General features: G+C 39.3%; 1 protein-coding gene across 1 annotated transcript in view; it reads right to left on the bottom strand.

The window, feature by feature from the left end:
- rcc1l (RCC1 like) overlaps window positions 1-21,274 on the bottom strand; it is a 79,767-nt gene that overhangs the window by 50,232 nt on the left and 8,261 nt on the right. The window contains exons 5-9 of the mRNA XM_039662535.2: window positions 19,587-19,653; window positions 19,155-19,206; window positions 16,533-16,617; window positions 16,206-16,387; window positions 15,931-16,018 (exon numbers count right to left, since the gene is read on the bottom strand). Of these exons, the coding sequence (XP_039518469.2) occupies window positions 15,931-16,018; window positions 16,206-16,387; window positions 16,533-16,617; window positions 19,155-19,206; window positions 19,587-19,653 (474 nt within the window). The remainder of the gene's footprint in view (window positions 1-15,930; window positions 16,019-16,205; window positions 16,388-16,532; window positions 16,618-19,154; window positions 19,207-19,586; window positions 19,654-21,274) is intronic.

The raw sequence follows: 21,274 nt of genomic DNA, 5'->3' as shown, positions 1-21,274 counted from the left end.
TCGGGCCGAATTTTTGAGTTTCGATATCTCAGCTCTGGAAGGGGCTACAGCCTCAATTTTTGCACTCAGGTCTAAGTCTCATGGCCCTCTATCAGAATTTGGGAAGATTGGAGAAACTTAATTTTTCGCCCAAAAAAAAAACGTAAGGGGTACCACTGTCGTTTTTTTTTCGGGCCGAATTTTTGAGTTTCGATATCTCAGCTCTGGAAGGGGCTAGAGCCTCCATTTTTGCACTCAGGTCTAAGTCTCATGGCCCTCTATCAGAATTTGGGAAGATTGGAGAAACTTAATTTTTCGCCCCAAAAAAAAAAAACGTAAGGGGTACCACTGTCGTTTTTTTTTTCGGGCCGAATTTTTGAGTTTCGATATCTCAGCTCTGGAAGGGGCTAGAGCCTCTATTTTTGCACTCAGGTCTAAGTCTCATGGCCCTCTATCAGAATTTGGGAAGATTGGAGAAACTTAATTTTTCGCCCAAAAAAAAAACGTAAGGGGTACCACTGTCGTTTTATTTTCGGGCCGAATTTTTGAGTTTCGATATCTCAGCTCTGGAAGGGGCTAGAGCCTCCATTTTTGCACTCAGGTCTAAGTCTCATGGCCCTCTATCAGAATTTGGGAAGATTGGAGAAACTTAATTTTTCGCCCCAAAAAAAAAAACGTAAGGGGTACCACTGTCGTTTTATTTTCGGGCCGAATTTTTGAGTTTCGATATCTCAGCTCTGGAAGGGGCTAGAGCCTCCATTTTTGCACTCAGGTCTAAGTCTCATGGCCCTCTATCAGAATTTGGGAAGATTGGAGAAACTTAATTTTTCGCCCCAAAAAAAAAAAACGTAAGGGGTACCACTGTCGTTTTTTTTTTCGGGCCGAATTTTTGAGTTTCGATATCTCAGCTCTGGAAGGGGCTAGAGCCTCTATTTTTGCACTCAGGTCTAAGTCTCATGGCCCTCTATCAGAATTTGGGAAGATTGGAGAAACTTAATTTTTCGCCCAAAAAAAAAACGTAAGGGGTACCACTGTCGTTTTTTTTTCGGGCCGAATTTTTGAGTTTCGATATCTCAGCTCTGGAAGGGGCTAGAACCTCCATTTTTGCACTCAGGTCTAAGTCTCATGGCCCTCTATCAGAATTTGGGAAGATTGGAGAAACTTAATTTTTCGCCCCAAAAAAAAAAAAACGTAAGGGGTACCACTGTCGTTTTATTTTCGGGCCGAATTTTTGAGTTTCGATATCTCAGCTCTGGAAGGGGCTAGAGCCTCCATTTTTGCACTCAGGTCTAAGTCTCATGGCCCTCTATCAGAATTTGGGAAGATTGGAGAAACTTAATTTTTCGCCCAAAAAAAAAACGTAAGGGGTACCACTGTCGTTTTTTTTTCGGGCCGAATTTTTGAGTTTCGATATCTCAGCTCTGGAAGGGGCTAGAGCCTCCATTTTTGCACTCAGGTCTAAGTCTCATGGCCCTCTATCAGAATTTGGGAAGATTGGAGAAACTTAATTTTTCGCCCAAAAAAAAAAACGTAAGGGGTACCACTGTCGTTTTTTTTTCGGATCGAATTTTTGAGTTTCGATATCTCAGCTCTGGAAGGGGCTAGAGCCTCCATTTTTGCACTCAGGTGTAAGTCTCAGTGCCCTCTATCAGAATCCAGAGTTTCGAGAAGATTGGGGATACTAAATTTTTCGCCCAAAAAAAAAAAACGTAAGGGGTAACACTGTCGTTTTTTTTTTCGGGTCGAAATTTTGAGTTTTGATATCTTAGCTCTGGAAGGGTCTAGAGCCTCCATTTTTGCACTCAGGAGTAAGTCTCATGGCCCTCTATCAGAATTTGGGAAGATTGGAGAAACTTAATTTTTCGCCCCCAAAAAAAAAACGTAAGGGGTACCACTGTCGTTTTTTTTTTCGGGCCGAATTTTTGAGTTTTGATATCTTAGCTCTGGAAGGGTCTAGAGCCTCCATTTTTGCACTCAGGTGTAAGTCTCATGGCCCTCTATCAGAATTTGGGAAGATTGGAGAAACTTAATTTTTCGCCCCCAAAAAAAAAACGTAAGGGGTACCACTGTCGTTTTTTTTTTCGGGCCGAATTTTTGAGTTTCGATATCTCAGCTCTGGAAGGGGCTAGAGCCTCCATTTTTGCACTCAGGTCTAAGTCTCATGGCCCTCTATCAGAATTTGGGAAGATTGGAGAAACTTAATTTTTCGCCCAAAAAAAAAACGTAAGGGGTACCACTGTCGTTTTTTTTTCGGGCCGAAATTTTGAGTTTTGATATCTCAGCTTTGGAAGGGTCTAGAGCCTCCATTTTTGCACTCAGGTGTAAGTCTCAGTGCCCTCTATCAGAATCCAGAGTTTCGAGAAGATTGGGGATACTTAATTTTTCGCCCAAAAAAAAACGTAAGGGGTACCACTGTCGTTTTTTTTTTCGGGCCGAATTTTTGAGTTTCGATATCTCAGCTCTGGAAGGGGCTAGAGCCTCCATTTTTGCACTCAGGTGTAAGTCTCATGGCCCTCTATCAGAATTTGGGAAGATTGGAGAAACTTAATTTTTCGCCCCAAAAAAAAAACGTAAGGGGTACCACTGTCGTTTTTTTTTTCGGGCCGAATTTTTGAGTTTCGATATCTCAGCTTTGGAAGGGGCTAGAGCCTCCATTTTTGCACTCAGGTCTAAGTCTCATGGCCTTCTATCAGAATTTGGGAAGATTGGAGAAACTTAATTTTTCGCCCAAAAAAAAAAACGTAAGGGGTACCATTGTCGTTTTTTTTTCGGGCCGAATTTTTGAGTTTCGATATCTCAGCTCTGGAAGGGGCTAGAGCCTCCATTTTTGCACTCAGGTCTAAGTCTCATGGCCCTCTATCAGAATTTGGGAAGATTGGAGAAACTTAATTTTTCGCCCCAAAAAAAAAAAACGTAAGGGGTACCACTGTCGTTTTATTTTCGGGCCGAATTTTTGAGTTTCGATATCTCAGCTCTGGAAGGGGCTAGAGCCTCCATTTTTGCACTCAGGTCTAAGTCTCATGGCCCTCTATCAGAATTTGGGAAGATTGGAGAAACTTAATTTTTCGCCCAAAAAAAAAACGTAAGGGGTACCACTGTCGTTTTTTTTTCGGGCCGAATTTTTGAGTTTCGATATCTCAGCTCTGGAAGGGGCTAGAGCCTCCATTTTTGCACTCAGGTCTAAGTCTCATGGCCCTCTATCAGAATTTGGGAAGATTGGAGAAACTTAATTTTTCGCCCCAAAAAAAAAAAAACGTAAGGGGTACCACTGTCGTTTTATTTTTGGGCCGAATTTTTGAGTTTCGATATCTCAGCTCTGGAAGGGGCTAGAGCCTCCATTTTTGCACTCAGGTCTAAGTCTCATGGCCCTCTATCAGAATTTGGGAAGATTGGAGAAACTTAATTTTTCGCCCCAAAAAAAAAAACGTAAGGGGTACCACTGTCGTTTTATTTTCGGGCCGAATTTTTGAGTTTCGATATCTCAGCTCTGGAAGGGGCTAGAGCCTCCATTTTTGCACTCAGGTCTAAGTCTCATGGCCCTCTATCAGAATTTGGGAAGATTGGAGAAACTTAATTTTTCGCCCAAAAAAAAACGTAAGGGGTACCACTGTCGTTTTTTTTTCGGGCCGAATTTTTGAGTTTCGATATCTCAGCTCTGGAAGGGGCTAGAGCCTCTATTTTTGCACTCAGGTCTAAGTCTCATGGCCCTCTATCAGAATTTGGGAAGATTGGAGAAACTTAATTTTTCGCCCAAAAAAAAAACGTAAGGGGTACCACTGTCGTTTTTTTTTCGGGCCGAATTTTTGAGTTTCGATATCTCAGCTCTGGAAGGGGCTAGAGCCTCCATTTTTGCACTCAGGTCTAAGTCTCATGGCCCTCCATCAGAATTTGGGAAGATTGGAGAAACTTAATTTTTCGCCCCAAAAAAAAAAAACGTAAGGGGTACCACTGTCGTTTTATTTTCGGGCCGAATTTTTGAGTTTCGATATCTCAGCTCTGGAAGGGGCTAGAGCCTCCATTTTTGCACTCAGGTCTAAGTCTCATGGCCCTCTATCAGAATTTGGGAAGATTGGAGAAACTTAATTTTTCGCCCAAAAAAAAAACGTAAGGGGTACCACTGTCGTTTTTTTTTCGTGCCGAATTTTTGAGTTTCGATATCTCAGCTCTGGAAGGGGCTAGAGCCTCCATTTTTGCACTCAGGTCTAAGTCTCATGGCCCTCTATCAGAATTTGGGAAGATTGGAGAAACTTAATTTTTCGCCCAAAAAAAAAAACGTAAGGGGTAACACTGTCGTTTTTTTTTCAGGTCGAAATTTTGAGTTTCGATATCTCAGCTCTGGAAGGGTCTAGAGCCTCCATTTTTGCACTCAGGTGTAAGTCTCAGTGCCCTCTATCAGAATCCAGAGTTTCGAGAAGATTGGGGATACTAAATTTTTCGCCCAAAAAAAAAAAACGTAAGGGGTAACACTGTCGTTTTTTTTTCGGGTCGAAATTTTGAGTTTTGATATCTTAGCTCTGGAAGGGTCTAGAGCCTCCATTTTTGCACTCAGGAGTAAGTCTCATGGCCCTCTATCAGAATTTGGGAAGATTGGAGAAACTTAATTTTTCGCCCCCAAAAAAAAAACGTAAGGGGTACCACTGTCGTTTTTTTTTTCGGGCCGAATTTTTGAGTTTTGATATCTTAGCTCTGGAAGGGTCTAGAGCCTCCATTTTTGCACTCAGGTGTAAGTCTCATGGCCCTCTATCAGAATTTGGGAAGATTGGAGAAACTTAATTTTTCGCCCCCAAAAAAAAAACGTAAGGGGTACCACTGTCGTTTTTTTTTTCGGGCCGAATTTTTGAGTTTCGATATCTCAGCTCTGGAAGGGGCTAGAGCCTCCATTTTTGCACTCAGGTCTAAGTCTCATGGCCCTCTATCAGAATTTGGGAAGATTGGAGAAACTTAATTTTTCGCCCAAAAAAAAACGTAAGGGGTACCACTGTCGTTTTTTTTTCGGGCCGAAATTTTGAGTTTTGATATCTCAGCTTTGGAAGGGTCTAGAGCCTCCATTTTTGCACTCAGGTGTAAGTCTCAGTGCCCTCTATCAGAATCCAGAGTTTCGAAAAGATTGGGGATACTAAATTTTTCGCCCAAAAAAAAAAAACGTAAGGGGTAACACTGTCGTTTTTTTTTTCGGGTCGAAATTTTGAGTTTTGATATCTTAGCTCTGGAAGGGTCTAGAGCCTCCATTTTTGCACTCATGTGTAAGTCTCATGGCCCTCTATCAGAATTTGGGAAGATTGGAGAAACTTAATTTTTCGCCCAAAAAAAAAACGTAAGGGGTACCACTGTCGTTTTTTTTTCGGGCCGAATTTTTGAGTTTCGATATCTCAGCTCTGGAAGGGGCTACAGCCTCAATTTTTGCACTCAGGTCTAAGTCTCATGGCCCTCTATCAGAATTTGGGAAGATTGGAGAAACTTAATTTTTCGCCCAAAAAAAAAACGTAAGGGGTACCACTGTCGTTTTTTTTTCGGGCCGAATTTTTGAGTTTCGATATCTCAGCTCTGGAAGGGGCTAGAGCCTCCATTTTTGCACTCAGGTCTAAGTCTCATGGCCCTCTATCAGAATTTGGGAAGAATGGAGAAACTTAATTTTTCGCCCAAAAAAAAAACGTAAGGGGTACCACTGTTGTTGTTTTTTTCGGGCCGAATTTTTGAGTTTCGATATCTCAGCTCTGGAAGGGGCTAGAGCCTCCATTTTTGCACTCAGGTGTAAGTCTCATGGCCCTCTATCAGAATTTGGGAAGATTGGAGAAACTTAATTTTTCGCCCCAAAAAAAAAACGTAAGGGGTACCACTGTCGTTTTTTTTTCGGGCCGAATTTTTGAGTTTCGATATCTCAGCTTTGGAAGGGGCTAGAGCCTCCATTTTTGCACTCAGGTCTAAGTCTCATGGCCCTCTATCAGAATTTGGGAAGAATGGAGAAACTTAATTTTTCGCCCAAAAAAAAAATGTAAGGGGTACCACTGTCGTTTTTTTTTCGGGCCAAATTTTTGAGTTTCGATATCTCAGCTCTGGAAGGGGCTAGAGCCTCCATTTTTGCACTCAGGTCTAAGTCTCATGGCCTTCTATCAGAATTTGGGAAGATTGGAGAAACTTAATTTTTCGCCCAAAAAAAAAACGTAAGGGGTACCACTGTCGTTTTTTTTTCGGGCCGAATTTTTGAGTTTCGATATCTCAGCTCTGGAAAGGGCTAGAGCCTCCATTTTTGCACTCAGGTCTAAGTCTCATGGCCCTCTATCAGAATTTGGGAAGATTGGAGAAACTTAATTTTTCGCCCAAAAAAAAAACGTAAGGGGTACCACTGTCGTTTTTTTTTCGGGCCAAATTTTTGAGTTTCGATATCTCAGCTCTGGAAGGGGCTAGAGCCTCCATTTTTGCCCTCAGGTGTAAGTCTCAGTGCCCTCTATCAGAATCCAGAGTTTCGAGAAGATTAGGGATACTAAATTTTTCGCCCAAAAAAAAAACGTAAGGGGTAAGTAACACTGTCGGTTTTTTTTCGGGTCGAAATTTTGAGTTTCGATATCTCAGCTCTGGAAGGGTCTAGAGCCTCCATTTTTGCACTCAGGTGTAAGTCTCAGTGCCCTCTATCAGAATCCAGAGTTTCGAGAAGATTGGGGATACTAAATTTTTCGCCCAAAAAAAAAACGTAAGGGGTAACACTGTCGTTTTTTTTTTCGGGTCGAAATTTTGAGTTTCGATATCTCAGCTCTGGAAGGGTCTAGAGCCTCCATTTTTGCACTCAGGTGTAAGTCTCAGTGCCCTCTATCAGAATCCAGAGTTTCGAGAAGATTGGGGATACTTAATTTTTGGCCCAAAAAAAAAAAAACGTAAGGGGTAACACTGTCTTTTTTTTCGGGTCGAAATGTTGAGTTTTGATATCTCAGCTCTGGAAGGGTCTAGAGCCTCCATTTTTGCACTCAGGTGTAAGTCTCAGTGCCCTCTATCAGAATCCAGAGTTTTGAGAAGATTGGGGATACTTAATTTTTCGCCCCAAAAAAAAAATGTAAGGGGTAAAACTGTCATTTTTTTTTTTTTCGGGTCGAAATTTTGATTTTCGATATCTCAGCTCTGGAAGGGTCTAGAGCCTCCATTTTTGCACTCAGGTGTAAGTCTCAGTGCCCTCTATCAGAATCCAGGGTTTCGAGAAGATTGGGGATACTAAATTTTTCGCCCAAAAAAAAAAAACGTAAGAAGTAACACTGTCGTTTTTTTTCGGGTCGAAATTTTGAGTTTCGATATTTCAGCTCTGGAAGGGTCTAGAGCCTCCATTTTTGCACTCAGGTGTAAGTCTCAGTGCCCTCTATCAGAATCCAGAGTTTCGAGAAGATTGGGGATACTTAATTTTTCGCCCCAAAAAAAAAACGTAAGGGGTAACACTGTCGTTTTTTTTTTTCGGGTCGAAATTTTGAGTTTCGATATCTCAGCTCTGGAAGGGTCTAGAGCCTCCATTTTTGCACTCAGGTGTAAGTCTCAGTACCCTCTATCAGAATCTAGAGTTTCGAGAAGATTGGGGATACTTAATTTTTCGCCCAAAAAAAAAACGTAAGGGGTAACACTGTCGTTTTTTTTTTCGGGTTGAAATTTTGAGTTTCGATATCTCAGCTCTGGAAGGGTCTAGAGCCTCCATTTTTGCACTCAGGTGTAAGTCTCAGTGCCCTCTATCAGAATCCAGAGTTTTGAGAAGATTGGGGATACTTAATTTTTCGCCCAAAAAAAAAAAACGTAAGGGGTAACACTGTCGTTTTTTTTTTCGGGTCGAAATTTTGAGTTTCGATATCTCAGCTCTGGAAGGGGCTAGAGCCTCCATTTTTGCACTCAGGTGTAAGTCTCAGTACCCTCTATCAGAATCCATTGTTTCGAGAAGATTGGGGATACTAAATTTTTCGCCCAAAAAAAAAAAAACGTAAGGGGTAACACTGTCGGTTTTTTTTCGGGTCGAAATTTTGAGTTTCGATATCTCAGCTCTGGAAGGGTCTAGAGCCTCCATTTTTGCACTCAGGTGTAAGTCTCAGTGCCCTCTATCAGAATCCAGAGTTTCGAGAAGATTGGGGATACTTAATTTTTCGCCCAAAAAAAAAAAAAACGTAAGGGGTAACACTGTCGTTTTTTTTTTTGGGTCGAAATTTTGAGTTTCGATATCTCAGCTCTGGAAGGGTCTAGAGCCTCCATTTTTGCACTCAGGTGTAAGTCTCAGTGCCCTCTATCAGAATCCAGAGTTTCGAGAAGATTGGGGATACTAGATTTTTCGCCCAAAAAAAAAAAAACGTAAGGGGTAACACTGTCGTTTTTTTTTCGGGTCGAAATTTTGAGTTTTGATATCTCAGCTTTGGAAGGGTCTAGAGCCTCCATTTTTGCACTCAGGTGTAAGTCTCAGTGCCCTCTATCAGAATCCAGAGTTTCGAGAAGATTGGGGATACTAAATTTTTCGCCCAAAAAAAAAAACGTAAGGGGTAACACTGTCGTTTTTTTTTTCGGGTCGAAATTTTGAGTTTCGATATCTCAGCTCTGGAAGGGTCTAGAGCCTCCATTTTTGCACTCAGGTGTAAGTCTCAGTGCCCTCTATCAGAATCTAGAGTTTCGAGAAGATTGGGGATACTTAATTTTTCGCCCAAAAAAAAAAACGTAAGGGGTAACACTGTCTTTTTTTTTTCGGGTCGAAATTTTGAGTTTCGATATCTCAGCTCTGGAAGGGTCTAGAGCCTCCATTTTTGCACTCAGGTGTAAGTCTCAGTGCCCTCTATCAGAATCCAGAGTTTCGAGAAGATTGGGGATACTTAATTTTTCGCCCCAAAAAAAAATAAACGTAAGGGGTAACACTGTCGTTTTTTTTTCGGGTCGAAATTTTTAGTTTCGATATCTCAGCTCTGGAAGGGTCTAGAGCCTCCATTTTTGCACTCAGGTGTAAGTCTCAGTGCCCTCTATCAGAATCCAGAGTTTTGAGAAGATTGGGGATACTTAATTTTTCGCCCAAAAAAAAAAAACGTAAGGGGTAACACTGTCGTTTTTTTTTTCGGGTCGAAATTTTAAGTATCGATATCTCAGCTCTGGAAGGGTCTAGAGCCTCCATTTTTGCACTCAGGTGTAAGTCTCAGTACCCTCTATCAGAATCCATTGTTTCGAGAAGATTGGGGATACTAAATTTTTCGCCCAAAAAAAAAAAAACGTAAGGGGTAACACTGTCGGTTTTTTTTCGGGTCGAAATTTTGAGTTTCGATATCTCAGCTCTGGAAGGGTCTAGAGCCTCCATTTTTGCACTCAGGTGTAAGTCTCAGTGCCCTCTATCAGAATCCAGAGTTTCGAGAAGATTGGGGATACTTAATTTTTCGCCCAAAAAAAAAAAACGTAAGGGGTAACACTGTCGTTTTTTTTCGGGTCGAAATTTTGAGTTTCGATATCTCAGCTCTGGAAGGGTCTAGAGCCTCCATTTTTGCACTCAGGTGTAAGTCTCAGTGCCCTCTATCAGAATCCAGAGTTTCGAGAAGATTGGGGATACTAGATTTTTCGCCCCAAAAAAAAAACGTAAGGGGTAACACTGTCGTTTTTTTTCGGGTCGAAATTTTGAGTTTTTATATCTCAGCTTTGGAAGGGTCTAGAGCCTCCATTTTTGCACTCAGGTGTAAGTCTCAGTGCCCTCTATCAGAATCCAGAGTTTCGAGAAGATTGGGGATACTTAATTTTTCGCCCAAAAAAAAAAAAACGTAAGGGGTAACACTGTCGTTTTTTTTTCGGGTCGAAATTTTGAGTTTCGATATCTCAGCTCTGGAAGGGTCTAGAGCCTCCATTTTTGCACTCAGTTGTAAGTCTCAGTGCCCTCTATCAGAATCCAGAGTTTCGAGAAGATTTGGGATACTTAATTTTTCGTCCAAAAAAAAAAAACGTAAGGGGTAACACTGTCGTTTTTTTTTCGGGTCGAAATTTTTAAAAGTTTCGATATCTCAGCTCTGTAAGGGTCTAGAGCCTCCATTTTTGCACTCAGGTGTAAGTCTCAGTGCCCTCTATCAGAATCCAGAGTTTCGAGAAGATTGGGGATACTTAATTTTTCGCCCAAAAAAAAAAAACGTAAGGGGTAACACTGTTGTTGTTTTTTTCGGGTCGAAATTTTGATTTTCGATATCTCAGCTCTGGAAGGGTCTAGAGCCTCCATTTTTGCACTCAGGTGTAAGTCTCAGTGCCCTCTACCAGAATCCAGAGTTTAGAGAAGATTGGGGATACTAAATTTTTAGCCCAAAAAAAAAAAACGTAAGGGGTAACACTGTCGTTTTTTTTTCGGGTCGAAATTTTGAGTTTCGATATCTCAGCTCTGGAAGGGTCTAGAGCCTCCATTTTTGCACTCAGGTGTAAGTCTCAGTGCCCTCTATCAGAATCCAGAGTTTCGAGAAGATTGGGGATACTTAATTTTTCGCCCAAAAAAAAAAAAAACGTAAGGGGTAACACTGTCGTTTTTTTTTTCGGGTCGAAATTTTGAGTTTCGATATCTCAGCTCTTGAAGGGTCTAGAGCCTCCATTTTTGCACTCAGGTGTAAGTCTCAGTGCCCTCTATCAGAATCCAGAGTTTCGAGAAGATTGGGGATACTAAATTTTTCGCCCAAAAAAAAACGTAAGGGGTAACACTGTCGTTTTTTTTTTCGGGTCGAAATTTTGAGTTTGATATCTCAGCTCTGGAAGGGTTTAGAGCCTCCATTTTTGCACTCAGGTGTAAGTCTCAGTGCCCTCTATCAGAATCCAGAGTTCGAGAAGATTGGGGATACTTAATTTTTCGCCCAAAAAAAAAAATAAACGTAAGGGGTAACACTGTCGTTTTTTTTTTTCGGGTCGAAATTTTGAGTTGCGATATCTCAGCTCTGGAAGGGTCTAGAGCCTCCATTTTTGCACTCAGGTGTAAGTCTCAGTGCCCTCTATCAGAATCCAGAGTTTTGAGAAGATTGGGGATACTTAATTTTTCGCCAAAAAAAAAAAACGTAAGGGGTAACACTGTCGTTTTTTTTTCGGGTCGAAATTTTGAGTTTCGATATCTCAGCTCTGGAAGGGTCTAGAGCCTCCATTTTTGCACTCAGGTGTAAGTCTCAGTACCCTCTATCAGAATCCATTGTTTCGAGATGATTGGGGATACTAAATTTTTCGCCCAAATAAAAAAACGTAAGGGGTAACACTGTCGGTTTTTTTTCGGGTCGAAATTTTGAGTTGCGATATCTCAGCTCTGGAAGGGTCTAGAGCCTCCATTTTTGCACTCAGGTGTAAGTCTCAGTGCCCTCTATCAGAATCCAGAGTTTCGAGAAGATTGGGGATACTTAATTTTTCGCCCAAAAAAAAAAAACCGTAAGGGGTAACACTGTCGTTTTTTTTTCGGGTCGAAATGTTGAGTTGCGATATCTCAGCTCTGGAAGGGTCTAGAGCCTCCATTTTTGCACTCAGGTGTAAGTCTCAGTGCCCTCTATCAGAATCCAGAGTTGAGAGAAGATTGGGGATACTTAATTTTTCGCCCAAAAAAAAAACGTAAGGGGTAACACTGTCGTTTTTTTTTTCGGGTCGAAATTTTGAGTTTCGATATCTCAGCTCTGGAAGGGTCTAGAGCCTCCATTTTTGCACTCAGGTGTAAGTCTCAGTGCCCTCTATCAGAATCCAGAGTTTCGAGAAGATTGGGGATACTTAATTTTTCGCCCAAAAAAAAAAAACGTAAGGGGTAACACTGTCGTTTTTTTTTTTCGGGTCGAAATTTTGATTTTCGATATCTCAGCTCTGGAAGGGTCTAGAGCCTCCATTTTTGCCCTCAGGTGTAAGTCTCAGTGCCCTCTATCAGAATCCAGAGTTTCGAGAAGATTAGGGATACTAAATTTTTCGCCCAAAAAAAAAACGTAAGGGGTAAGTAACACTGTCGGTTTTTTTTCGGGTCGAAATTTTGAGTTTCGATATCTCAGCTCTGGAAGGGTCTAGAGCCTCCATTTTTGCACTCAGGTGTAAGTCTCAGTGCCCTCTATCAGAATCCAGAGTTTCGAGAAGATTGGGGATACTAAATTTTTCGCCCAAAAAAAAAACGTAAGGGGTAACACTGTCGTTTTTTTTTTCGGCTCGAAATTTTGAGTTTCGATATCTCAGCTCTGGAAGGGTCTAGAGCCTCCATTTTTGCACTCAGGTGTAAGTCTCAGTGCCCTCTATCAGAATCCAGAGTTTCGAGAAGATTGGGGATACTTAATTTTTGGCCCAAAAAAAAAAAACGTAAGGGGTAACACTGTCTTTTTTTTCGGGTCGAAATGTTGAGTTTTGATATCTCAGCTCTGGAAGGGTCTAGAGCCTCCATTTTTGCACTCAGGTGTAAGTCTCAGTGCCCTCTATCAGAATCCAGAGTTTTGAGAAGATTGGGGATACTTAATTTTTCGCCCAAAAAAAAAAATGTAAGGGGTAAAACTGTCATTTTTTTTTTTTTCGGGTCGAAATTTTGATTTTCGATATCTCAGCTCTGGAAGGGTCTAGAGCCTCCATTTTTGCACTCAGGTGTAAGTCTCAGTGCCCTCTATCAGAATCCAGGGTTTCGAGAAGATTGGGGATACTAAATTTTTCGCCCAAAAAAAAAAAACGTAAGGGGTAACACTGTCGTTTTTTTTCGGGTCGAAATTTTGAGTTTCGATATTTCAGCTCTGGAAGGGTCTAGAGCCTCCATTTTTGCACTCAGGTGTAAGTCTCAGTGCCCTCTATCAGAATCCAGAGTTTCGAGAAGATTGGGGATACTTAATTTTTCGCCCCAAAAAAAAAACGTAAGGGGTAACACTGTCGTTTTTTTTTTCGGGTCGAAATTTTGAGTTTCGATATCTCAGCTCTGGAAGGGTCTAGAGCCTCCATTTTTGCACTCAGGTGTAAGTCTCAGTACCCTCTATCAGAATCTAGAGTTTCGAGAAGATTGGGGATACTTAATTTTTCGCCCCAAAAAAAAACGTAAGGGGTAACACTGTCGGTTTTTTTTTCGGGTTGAAATTTTGAGTTTCGATATCTCAGCTCTGGAAGGGTCTAGAGCCTCCATTTTTGCACTCAGGTGAAAGTCTCAGTGCCCTCTATCAGAATCCAGAGTTTCAAGAAGATTGGGGATACTAAATTTTTCGCCCAAAAAAAAAAAACGTAAGGGGTAACACTGTCGTTTTTTTTTTTCGGGTCGAAATTTTGAGTTTCGATATCTCAGCTCTGGAAGGGTCTAAAGCCTCCATTTTTGCACTCAGGTTTAAGTCTCAGTGCCCTCTAACAGAATCCAGAGTTTCGAGAAGATTGGGGATACTTAATTTTTCGCCCAAACAAAAAAAAACGTAAGGGGTAACACTGTCGGTTTTTTTTCTGGTCGAAATTTTGAGTTTCGATATCTCAGCTCTGGAAGGGTCTAGAGCCTCCATTTTTGCACTCAGGTGTAAGTCTCAGTGCCCTCTATCATAATCCAGAGTTTCGAGAAGATTGAGGATACATAATTTTTCGCCCCAAAAAAAAAACGTAAGGGGTAACACTGTCGTTTTTTTTCGGGTCGAAATTTTGAGTTTCGATATCTCAGCTCTGGAAGGGTCTAGAGCCTCCATTTTTGCACTCAGGTGTAAGTCTCAGTGCCCTCTATCAGAATCCAGAGTTTCGAGAAGATTGGGGATACTTAATTTTTCGCCCAAAAAAAAAAAACCGTAAGGGGTAACACTGTCGTTTTTTTTTCGGGTCGAAATTTTGATTTTCGATATCTCAGCTCTGAAAGGGTCTAGAGCCTCCATTTTTGCACTCAGGTGTAAGTCTCAGTGCCCTCTATCAGAATCCAGAGTTTCGAGAAGATTGGGGCAACTTAATTTTTCGCCCAAAAAAAAAAACGTAAGGGGTAACACTGTCTTTTTTTTTCGGGTCGAAATTTTGAGTGTTGATATCTCAGCTCTGGAAGGGTCTAGAGCCTCCATTTTTGCACTCAGGTGTAAGTCTCAGTGCCCTCTATCAGAATCCAGAGTTTCGAGAAGATTGGGGATACTTAATTTTTCCCCCAAAAAAAATGTAAGGGGTAACACTGTCGTTTTTTTTTCTGGTCGAAATTTTGAGTTTCGATATCTCAGCTCTGGAAGGGTCTAGAGCCTCCATTGTTTCACTCAGGTCTAAGTCTCATGGCCCTCTATCAGAATCCCGAGTTTTGAGAAGATTGGGGAAACTTAATTTTTCGCCCAGGGGAAATCTTAATTTTTTTTTTTTGACGCTTGACCACTTTGTGTTAATTCGCGTGTCAAGAGCGAAACTGGCGCGCGTAAAAACAAAAGTTTGAAGCGAAATTTATGCGCGTCAGAATCGAAATCCGCTGGCGGCCATTGTTTTTATGTCGACCGAGCATTCATCAAGAGAGTTACCGCTCTGTATTTACTCTGGAGAGCAGAACAGCGGCGTGGGGATCATCGTCGCCGTATATATTTGTGTCCACCGGACCCTTCGGAGCCGAACCGTTTGGCGAGTTTCACCATTTGCTCGCTCCAGGAGATGCGCTGGATGACGGCCGCTGTCAGCGGTACTTCCGTCTGTCACACGCCCAGTTTGATGACATGTTGTCCCGCATCGGAGCGAGGATCACCCTCGCCCTCATCCATCTAATCTAGTTGTCATTTATTTTTGTTTTGATGATAAATAGAGCCAGCCTTCAAAAGTTATTAACCTAGCTGTCCTGTGATTTTTTTCTCTCTCTCTCACGTCCAGAATTTATGCACATATGTTGATTGTCTTTACAACATAATACTATTTCATATAATCTATCTATGGCAAATTTTCCATTATAGCTGGTCTTCGTTCATTCATAGCCTGTCTGACTTATATTAGAAGCTATGTGTCCGTCATGGATTTGCACTGAATTGATTTTCAAAAATACGGAACAAAAAGCATTTCGTATCAGTTCAATACGGAACAAGACTTTTATGTGTCAAATACGGAACAATTCCGTATTATACGGAACGGTTGGCAACCCTAGTTCTGACTGGATCTCTTACCAAATCGTCCCTACTACACATTTTCGTCTAGTTTTTATTTAGTTGATAAAATTGTCAATAGATTTTCGTCGTAGTTTTTGTCATTTAAAACTGTTTTTTATTTAGTTCAAAGTATCAAAATATTAATATAAAAACTAGTATCTCAAAGGTACTAAATCAATGACTGGAACTTCCATTTCTAGTGTGATGACAATCGAAACTATCATTGAACAATATTTAATATTATTAGACATTTGTTATGCAGAATTAAAATAAAACGTTATTTTCATATTTACAACAAATTTAATTAAATTTAATAGGATAAATAGAAACTTTAATAATATCACAACACAATAATATTTGTTTTTTCAGGAACTGGAATAAATATTTTCGTGTTCACATAACAAATTGGTCTATATTTTTTCAAACTAAAACTATTTGCATATTTTAAAAGCACAACAAAATTATAAAAAAATAATGGACTAACGTATTAAGTAAGGAAGGAAAAGAGAAAATATAAAAATAAAACTACTGTAAATCCTCATCTCGTTTTTGTCTGTGACAAAATGTCGTCAAACGAAATGAACGCTGGAATATACATATAAATCCTGTAGCAGATCTAGGCAGGTGGAGGGGTTCCGACAGAGGAACTCTGATAGGCACGCTACAGGACTAGCTTACAGTGAACACTGGACCATACTGTGTAAATGTTAAGCAAGCAATCTCATTGGCTGCAGAATCAGAAGAGGCTTGTAGTTATAGTGAGACAGCTTGCAGATCTAGAGTTCCTTGACTGAAGTAGATATAAATGTTATGGTACTAAATAATTGCCATATTTATGTACTATTTATATTGTACTTCAGAGGACACAATGGTGGTACTTGTGTTTTTTGCAAGTGTAATGAACTGTTTGTTCCAGGAACCTCTAGGATGTTTTGCCACAATAAGACTGTAATCTTACCGTTCAGTACAGCCACCTGTGTTCCTCCACATGCCGCCTGTTTGACTCGACCCACACCCCTCAGGGGCAGCAGCCGTGGCGAGCTAATCTGGAAATCAGAGGCAATCCATAATAAACTCAATTCAAATCAGGCTCAACAAATGAGCTGCACAGCCTGGTATTGTTGTTTTTACACATACTTTTATGTACATATCAGGATAATTCAATAACAGTGAATGGTCACTTTATCATTTGTGGTATTGTTTGCCAGTTGTTGTGTGTGTTGACCTCTTTACCTGTGTGGCCTCAGTGACAGATGCCAGCTGCAGGTACTCAGAGTTTCCCCAACCAAAAACCTGCCCATCTGTGGACACAGCCAAACTACAGTCTCCATATGTGGCCACCTGTTGAACTTTGACCCCAGAGAGATCTCCTCCGACGGGCACTGGACAGGAGGCCTTGTTGTGATGGCCCAGACCTTAAAATACATTCCAGAGACATTAAATGTGAGGGAAGGCTCATGTTTTTAGATATGAGTCACCTAGTGTTTTTTTTTTAAACGCCTTTAGGCAGGTTTAATAATGGAGTGCAACAAAAAGAGGGAGACGGAGGGTGAAACAAACCTGTTTGTCCATCTGCCCCCCACCCACAGGCATATACTGTTTCTGTTTCTGTTAGAAACAAACTGTGATCCTGCCCACAAGCCACCTACAGGACGAGAGGAGCAGGACAGTTGGAGTGAATCTCACACAGACAGGTCCAGGTCATATCTCAACCCAGATTCAAAGGAAAATCATAATAGATCATATTTTGTTTAAGCCTCAATTGGGTCATGGGGTCAATACGACCCCAATCGACTTTTACTTAATAAAAAAAAGGTTCCCTTCATCTCAGTGGAATAAGATTTTTTGACTTTTCATACATTATCTACCTATAGACCATTTCACAAGATGTAAACAACACTGGTCCAGAAGCACTTCCTGTTTCAGTTTTTTAACACTACATAAAAGCTGGGATAAAATACAACCAACAGAACATTTAAAACTGAATCAAAAAGTTAAACAAACATCTTTAAGATTTTTTTCTTTACATGTAAAATAAAGAAAACAGTTACAAACTGAAACAGGAAGTGTTTCTGGACCAGTGTTGTTTAAATCTTGTGAAATGGTCTATACGGACAAAAAAAAAACTGGGCTTGATTCGGTTGTTCTGAAGTTGTGTAAAAATGACCCCACATTGAAATGAATGGGAAATGTGAAAAAAACTTTTCATATTTGAAAAAAAAATATTTGAAAAATATTTTCTTCCTGTGTCAAAAAAAAATCTCAAAATACACTGAAAATACAAACTTTTACACAGAAATGAAGGCCTAGTACTAGAGCATAAATGCAATGTATCATAAAAAAATAATATTTCATATGCAAGCTAATGGTGTAGTTGAGGAATTGTGTGGTATATGGATACAAAAGTACTTTATATCTCCAAAAACACAGCATCAATGAATAGATGAGAAGTAAACAAAATTATATATTATTTGTATGATTAAAAATGTATATTTTTTGTACAATTACTCAATCAATTGTTGGGGTCGTATAGAGCTGGTAAGTCCCGCCCCTTCCGCCAGCCCCGCTGGACCTCTAGGTTGAAAAACCGTCAATGCAAGTGAATGAGAGGAAATAATTATTTTCTAATCCCGTTTGAATTGTGCAATGAATGTAACATATGTTGTCTGTGAATTTTTTATATAATGTTTCGTGAAAAGAATGCAACAATTTAGCGGGTAGAATTTTCATACGGTTAGACTTTGTGTGAGAGCACTTTGTGGACTACAACTCTTTCGACGTGTTTGATATACATCACCCCCACTAGCACACGGATCCCGCTAAACATGCCTGTGTCTTTGGTGCACTTGACCACCTTCTTTCAGGGAGAGGACAAACTAGTTGAGCGTGGTGAAAACCGTGATTTGTGGAGGGAAAATGTGTTACATATGCGACGTGTAGTCTTTCTCGTTATGTCGATTCCACAACTGCTAGCCAAAGAATCATACAATATACTGTCAAACTCATTACATGAGAAATTATATAAAAAATTCACAGACAACATATGTTACATTCATGGCACAATTCAAACGGGATCAGAAAATAAATATTTTCTCTCATTCACTTGCATTGACGCTTTTTCAACCTAGAGGTCCACTTGAAGTTTTACGGATGGGCGGGACTTACCAGCTCTATAGACCCCGAAGCCCAGAAGTGTAAACAGGAAACAAAGACCATTTGAAGGTTAAATGAAAGTTAGAATGGTGAATTTCCAACAAAGGAAGAAAACCTGAGATAAATTTGGGTACATTAAGTAAATTAACCATTTGAAACTGTTCGCGTGTCGGTTAAAAATGGCTGACTTTTTTCATTTATTTTTTATTTACATTTCAGTTTGATAAATAAATGTAAAAAAAGTTTTTTTAGGGGGTTTTATGGTACAAAATTAATCCATAATTGAATTATTATTCATAATATAATTATAATCCATTTATTCACTTTTTGAGCTTGGACCTGAAAATTAAATTTCCAATTTAAATCTTTTTAAGAATGATTCAGTGCACAGACTAAAGTTTGGTCTCTTTTTAGAGAAGACACTTGAAGTTGAAAGTGAAAAAAAGTTGACAATTTTACATTTCTTGTTATAAAAAAATGCACAAAAATACCATTCACCATTTTTAAATGAAATATACATTTTCCAAAACATATTTTACTCTAAAGCTAGGAGAAAATCGAAATGAGCTGTGTTTCAAATTTGAAGTTGATTTCTCAAAGGATGAGCTTTCATTAGAATTTTTTGTACGCATTCCCAAACATTTCTAATTGATGAAATTCGTCTCCCATTCATTTCTAATGTGGTATTTTTTGACTGCGAACAATAAAAGATTTTTTTTTTTCAGGACCATTTAGCCTTTTTGAAACATATCCATGTTTTTTTCTGTGTGTGTGTGTGTGTGTGTGTGTGTGTGTTCACACCGCAAGTACCAAGTTGCATACCATTATGATGGTAAAACAACATTTTTCAGTCAAAAATGAATGAACAGCACCAGAGGATTAATAGGATCTATTATTACTACAAAAAATGTTGTGTCTTGTAAACAATATATTATGCATCACATGATTTCAATCCTTATATCGTTGTATTTACCATCACATATGAATAACCAAATTATCATGCTTATAAAGTAAAGTGTCATCACGTACCTGAGTGACTCGACTGTCAAAACCCTCAATCTTGTGAACAAGATGACTGCCACTGCAGGGAATATAGGAAAATGACAGCCATTAGACAGAAATCAAGAAGAAAAAAAGCAGCTTAACCCATTTGCTCAGGAATATGTGGATATTAGCCAAGGAAACAAGAGTATGTATGTAAACTAGAACATAACATTCTCTGCTTGGATGAAAATGGTTTGTGTTTGAGTTGATAATATTGCCGAACATTATTATAAATGAATTATAAACCCAATTCCCCATTATACTGAAAAATCATTTCACTCTAAGCAAATCACAAAATATAGCATATCAAAGTTATGCACAGTGGATAATTCAAGGCTACTGGCATCCAGGGAAAGCAATAGTTCATAATGTGAAGTAGTTTCCAGAATATTGGACATATGTTGCTGAAGGACAAACCTGTACACTTCATCCTCCACAATCTTCCTCCCACACTGCCCATAAGCATTATTACCCATGCTGAACACTAATGAGAGAGACAGAACGAGAGACATGAAGCACTCATCACACATCAGCACAATGATTGCAGTTTAAGGCATCTAAATGCTTGGACGGGAATATTTCCTCCGATTCATTAACTGTATATAGAATCTGAACACCTATAACTACATCTTAATATAACTACTTGAGTGATGATTAGAGCCAGACCGATATATCGGTAGGCCGATATTATCGGCCGATATTAGGCATTTTCCAAACTATCGGTATAGGCAGTTATAATGGCCGATAAATGAATATTTAAAAAAATAAAATAAAAACGGACGAAACACGCTTGAACCATGTCATGAGTGTTGGAGTTGTATAGTTTGTCCACCAGAGGGCACTCTACACCGTTCCTGTTGGCAAGCTAAACACTCATAGACTAGATAACCATAAAGCTAATGCCAATATCATCAGTCTGTTCTGTTGTGACGATAAAAGAAACAAGTTTCTTTTTAAAATGCATTATCATATTACATATTATTTTAGTTAAAACTCTTTGTAATTTGTAATAAATAACTACAAATAACTAATGTTAGGGAAATCTGTTAATGTTTTATTGCGCGTTTCTGAAATAAAAAAATAAATAAAAAAATATCGGCTAATATATCGGAATATCGGATTTTAAAACCAAAAATATTTGTAGCGGTATCGGCCTTCAAAATCCTTTATCGGTCGGGCTCTAGTGAAGATCCAAGGACACACACAAAAAAAGTGCTCTATAAATACGTTATTTCGTTATTAATAATTACTTTATTAAAGCGTGCGTACGCACAAAGCGGGGCTGGAAACGTACGTACGCCAGTTTCCACGTAAAGGTTGTGATCTATAAAAGCAAACTTTAAGCAAACTTAAGCCTTAAGCCGTGCGTACGCACATTCTGGAGACACTGATGGTGAGCTGGAGTTAAATGTCTTTTTGGTCACTTTTTCGACCGAAAATCTAAAGAAAATTATAGCTACAAAAAGATAATAGAGAACAAATATAATATCACTCACCAAGACTATCACTCTCTATCCTTTATTAAATGTCCGCGCCAGCGAGCGCGTTGGGCCGTTTAGTGAAACTGACGCACATATAGCCTATAATCTAACGGCAGATGAAGTAAAACCGTAAATCTTCATGAGTAATAAATACAGTGCACGTTCTCGATAACATTTTAAATAAATTAAAGAATGATTTAAACTATGTTTTACTTCTGATATAAACATTTAGATTAAATATGCCATTCTCATTAATGGAGTTAATCACTTAAAATACATGAAATCATTACTGAGAAGTTACACAAAAAAAATGTACATTTAATAAATAGAAATATATATATGTGTTGTGGATGCAATGCTTTCGAACACTTTTCCTCTGGAATGCTGTATTTTAATGTTTTAACTAGAGATAATCATGATAATAGCAGATTGTCTGAGAAAATAGTTCCATGCAAATAATGCACAACCATGTCTATCTGTTTCCATTAAAAAATATAAATTAACAGATTGAGAAAATCTTTCTCTGAAATGTATTTTACACTATTTGATTTATTTGATTCAAAAACAAGGCAAGGATATACGCAACTAAAAAATAAATAATAATAATTCATTGTGACGCGGCAC

Source organism: Pimephales promelas, chromosome 4 (genome assembly GCF_988280905.1).
Source record: "Pimephales promelas chromosome 4, fPimPro1.hap1.1, whole genome shotgun sequence".
Lineage (NCBI taxonomy): Eukaryota > Metazoa > Chordata > Actinopteri > Cypriniformes > Leuciscidae > Pimephales > Pimephales promelas.
Note: the sequence above shows the minus strand (reverse complement) of the source record. Positions and strands in the feature narration are given on the sequence as shown.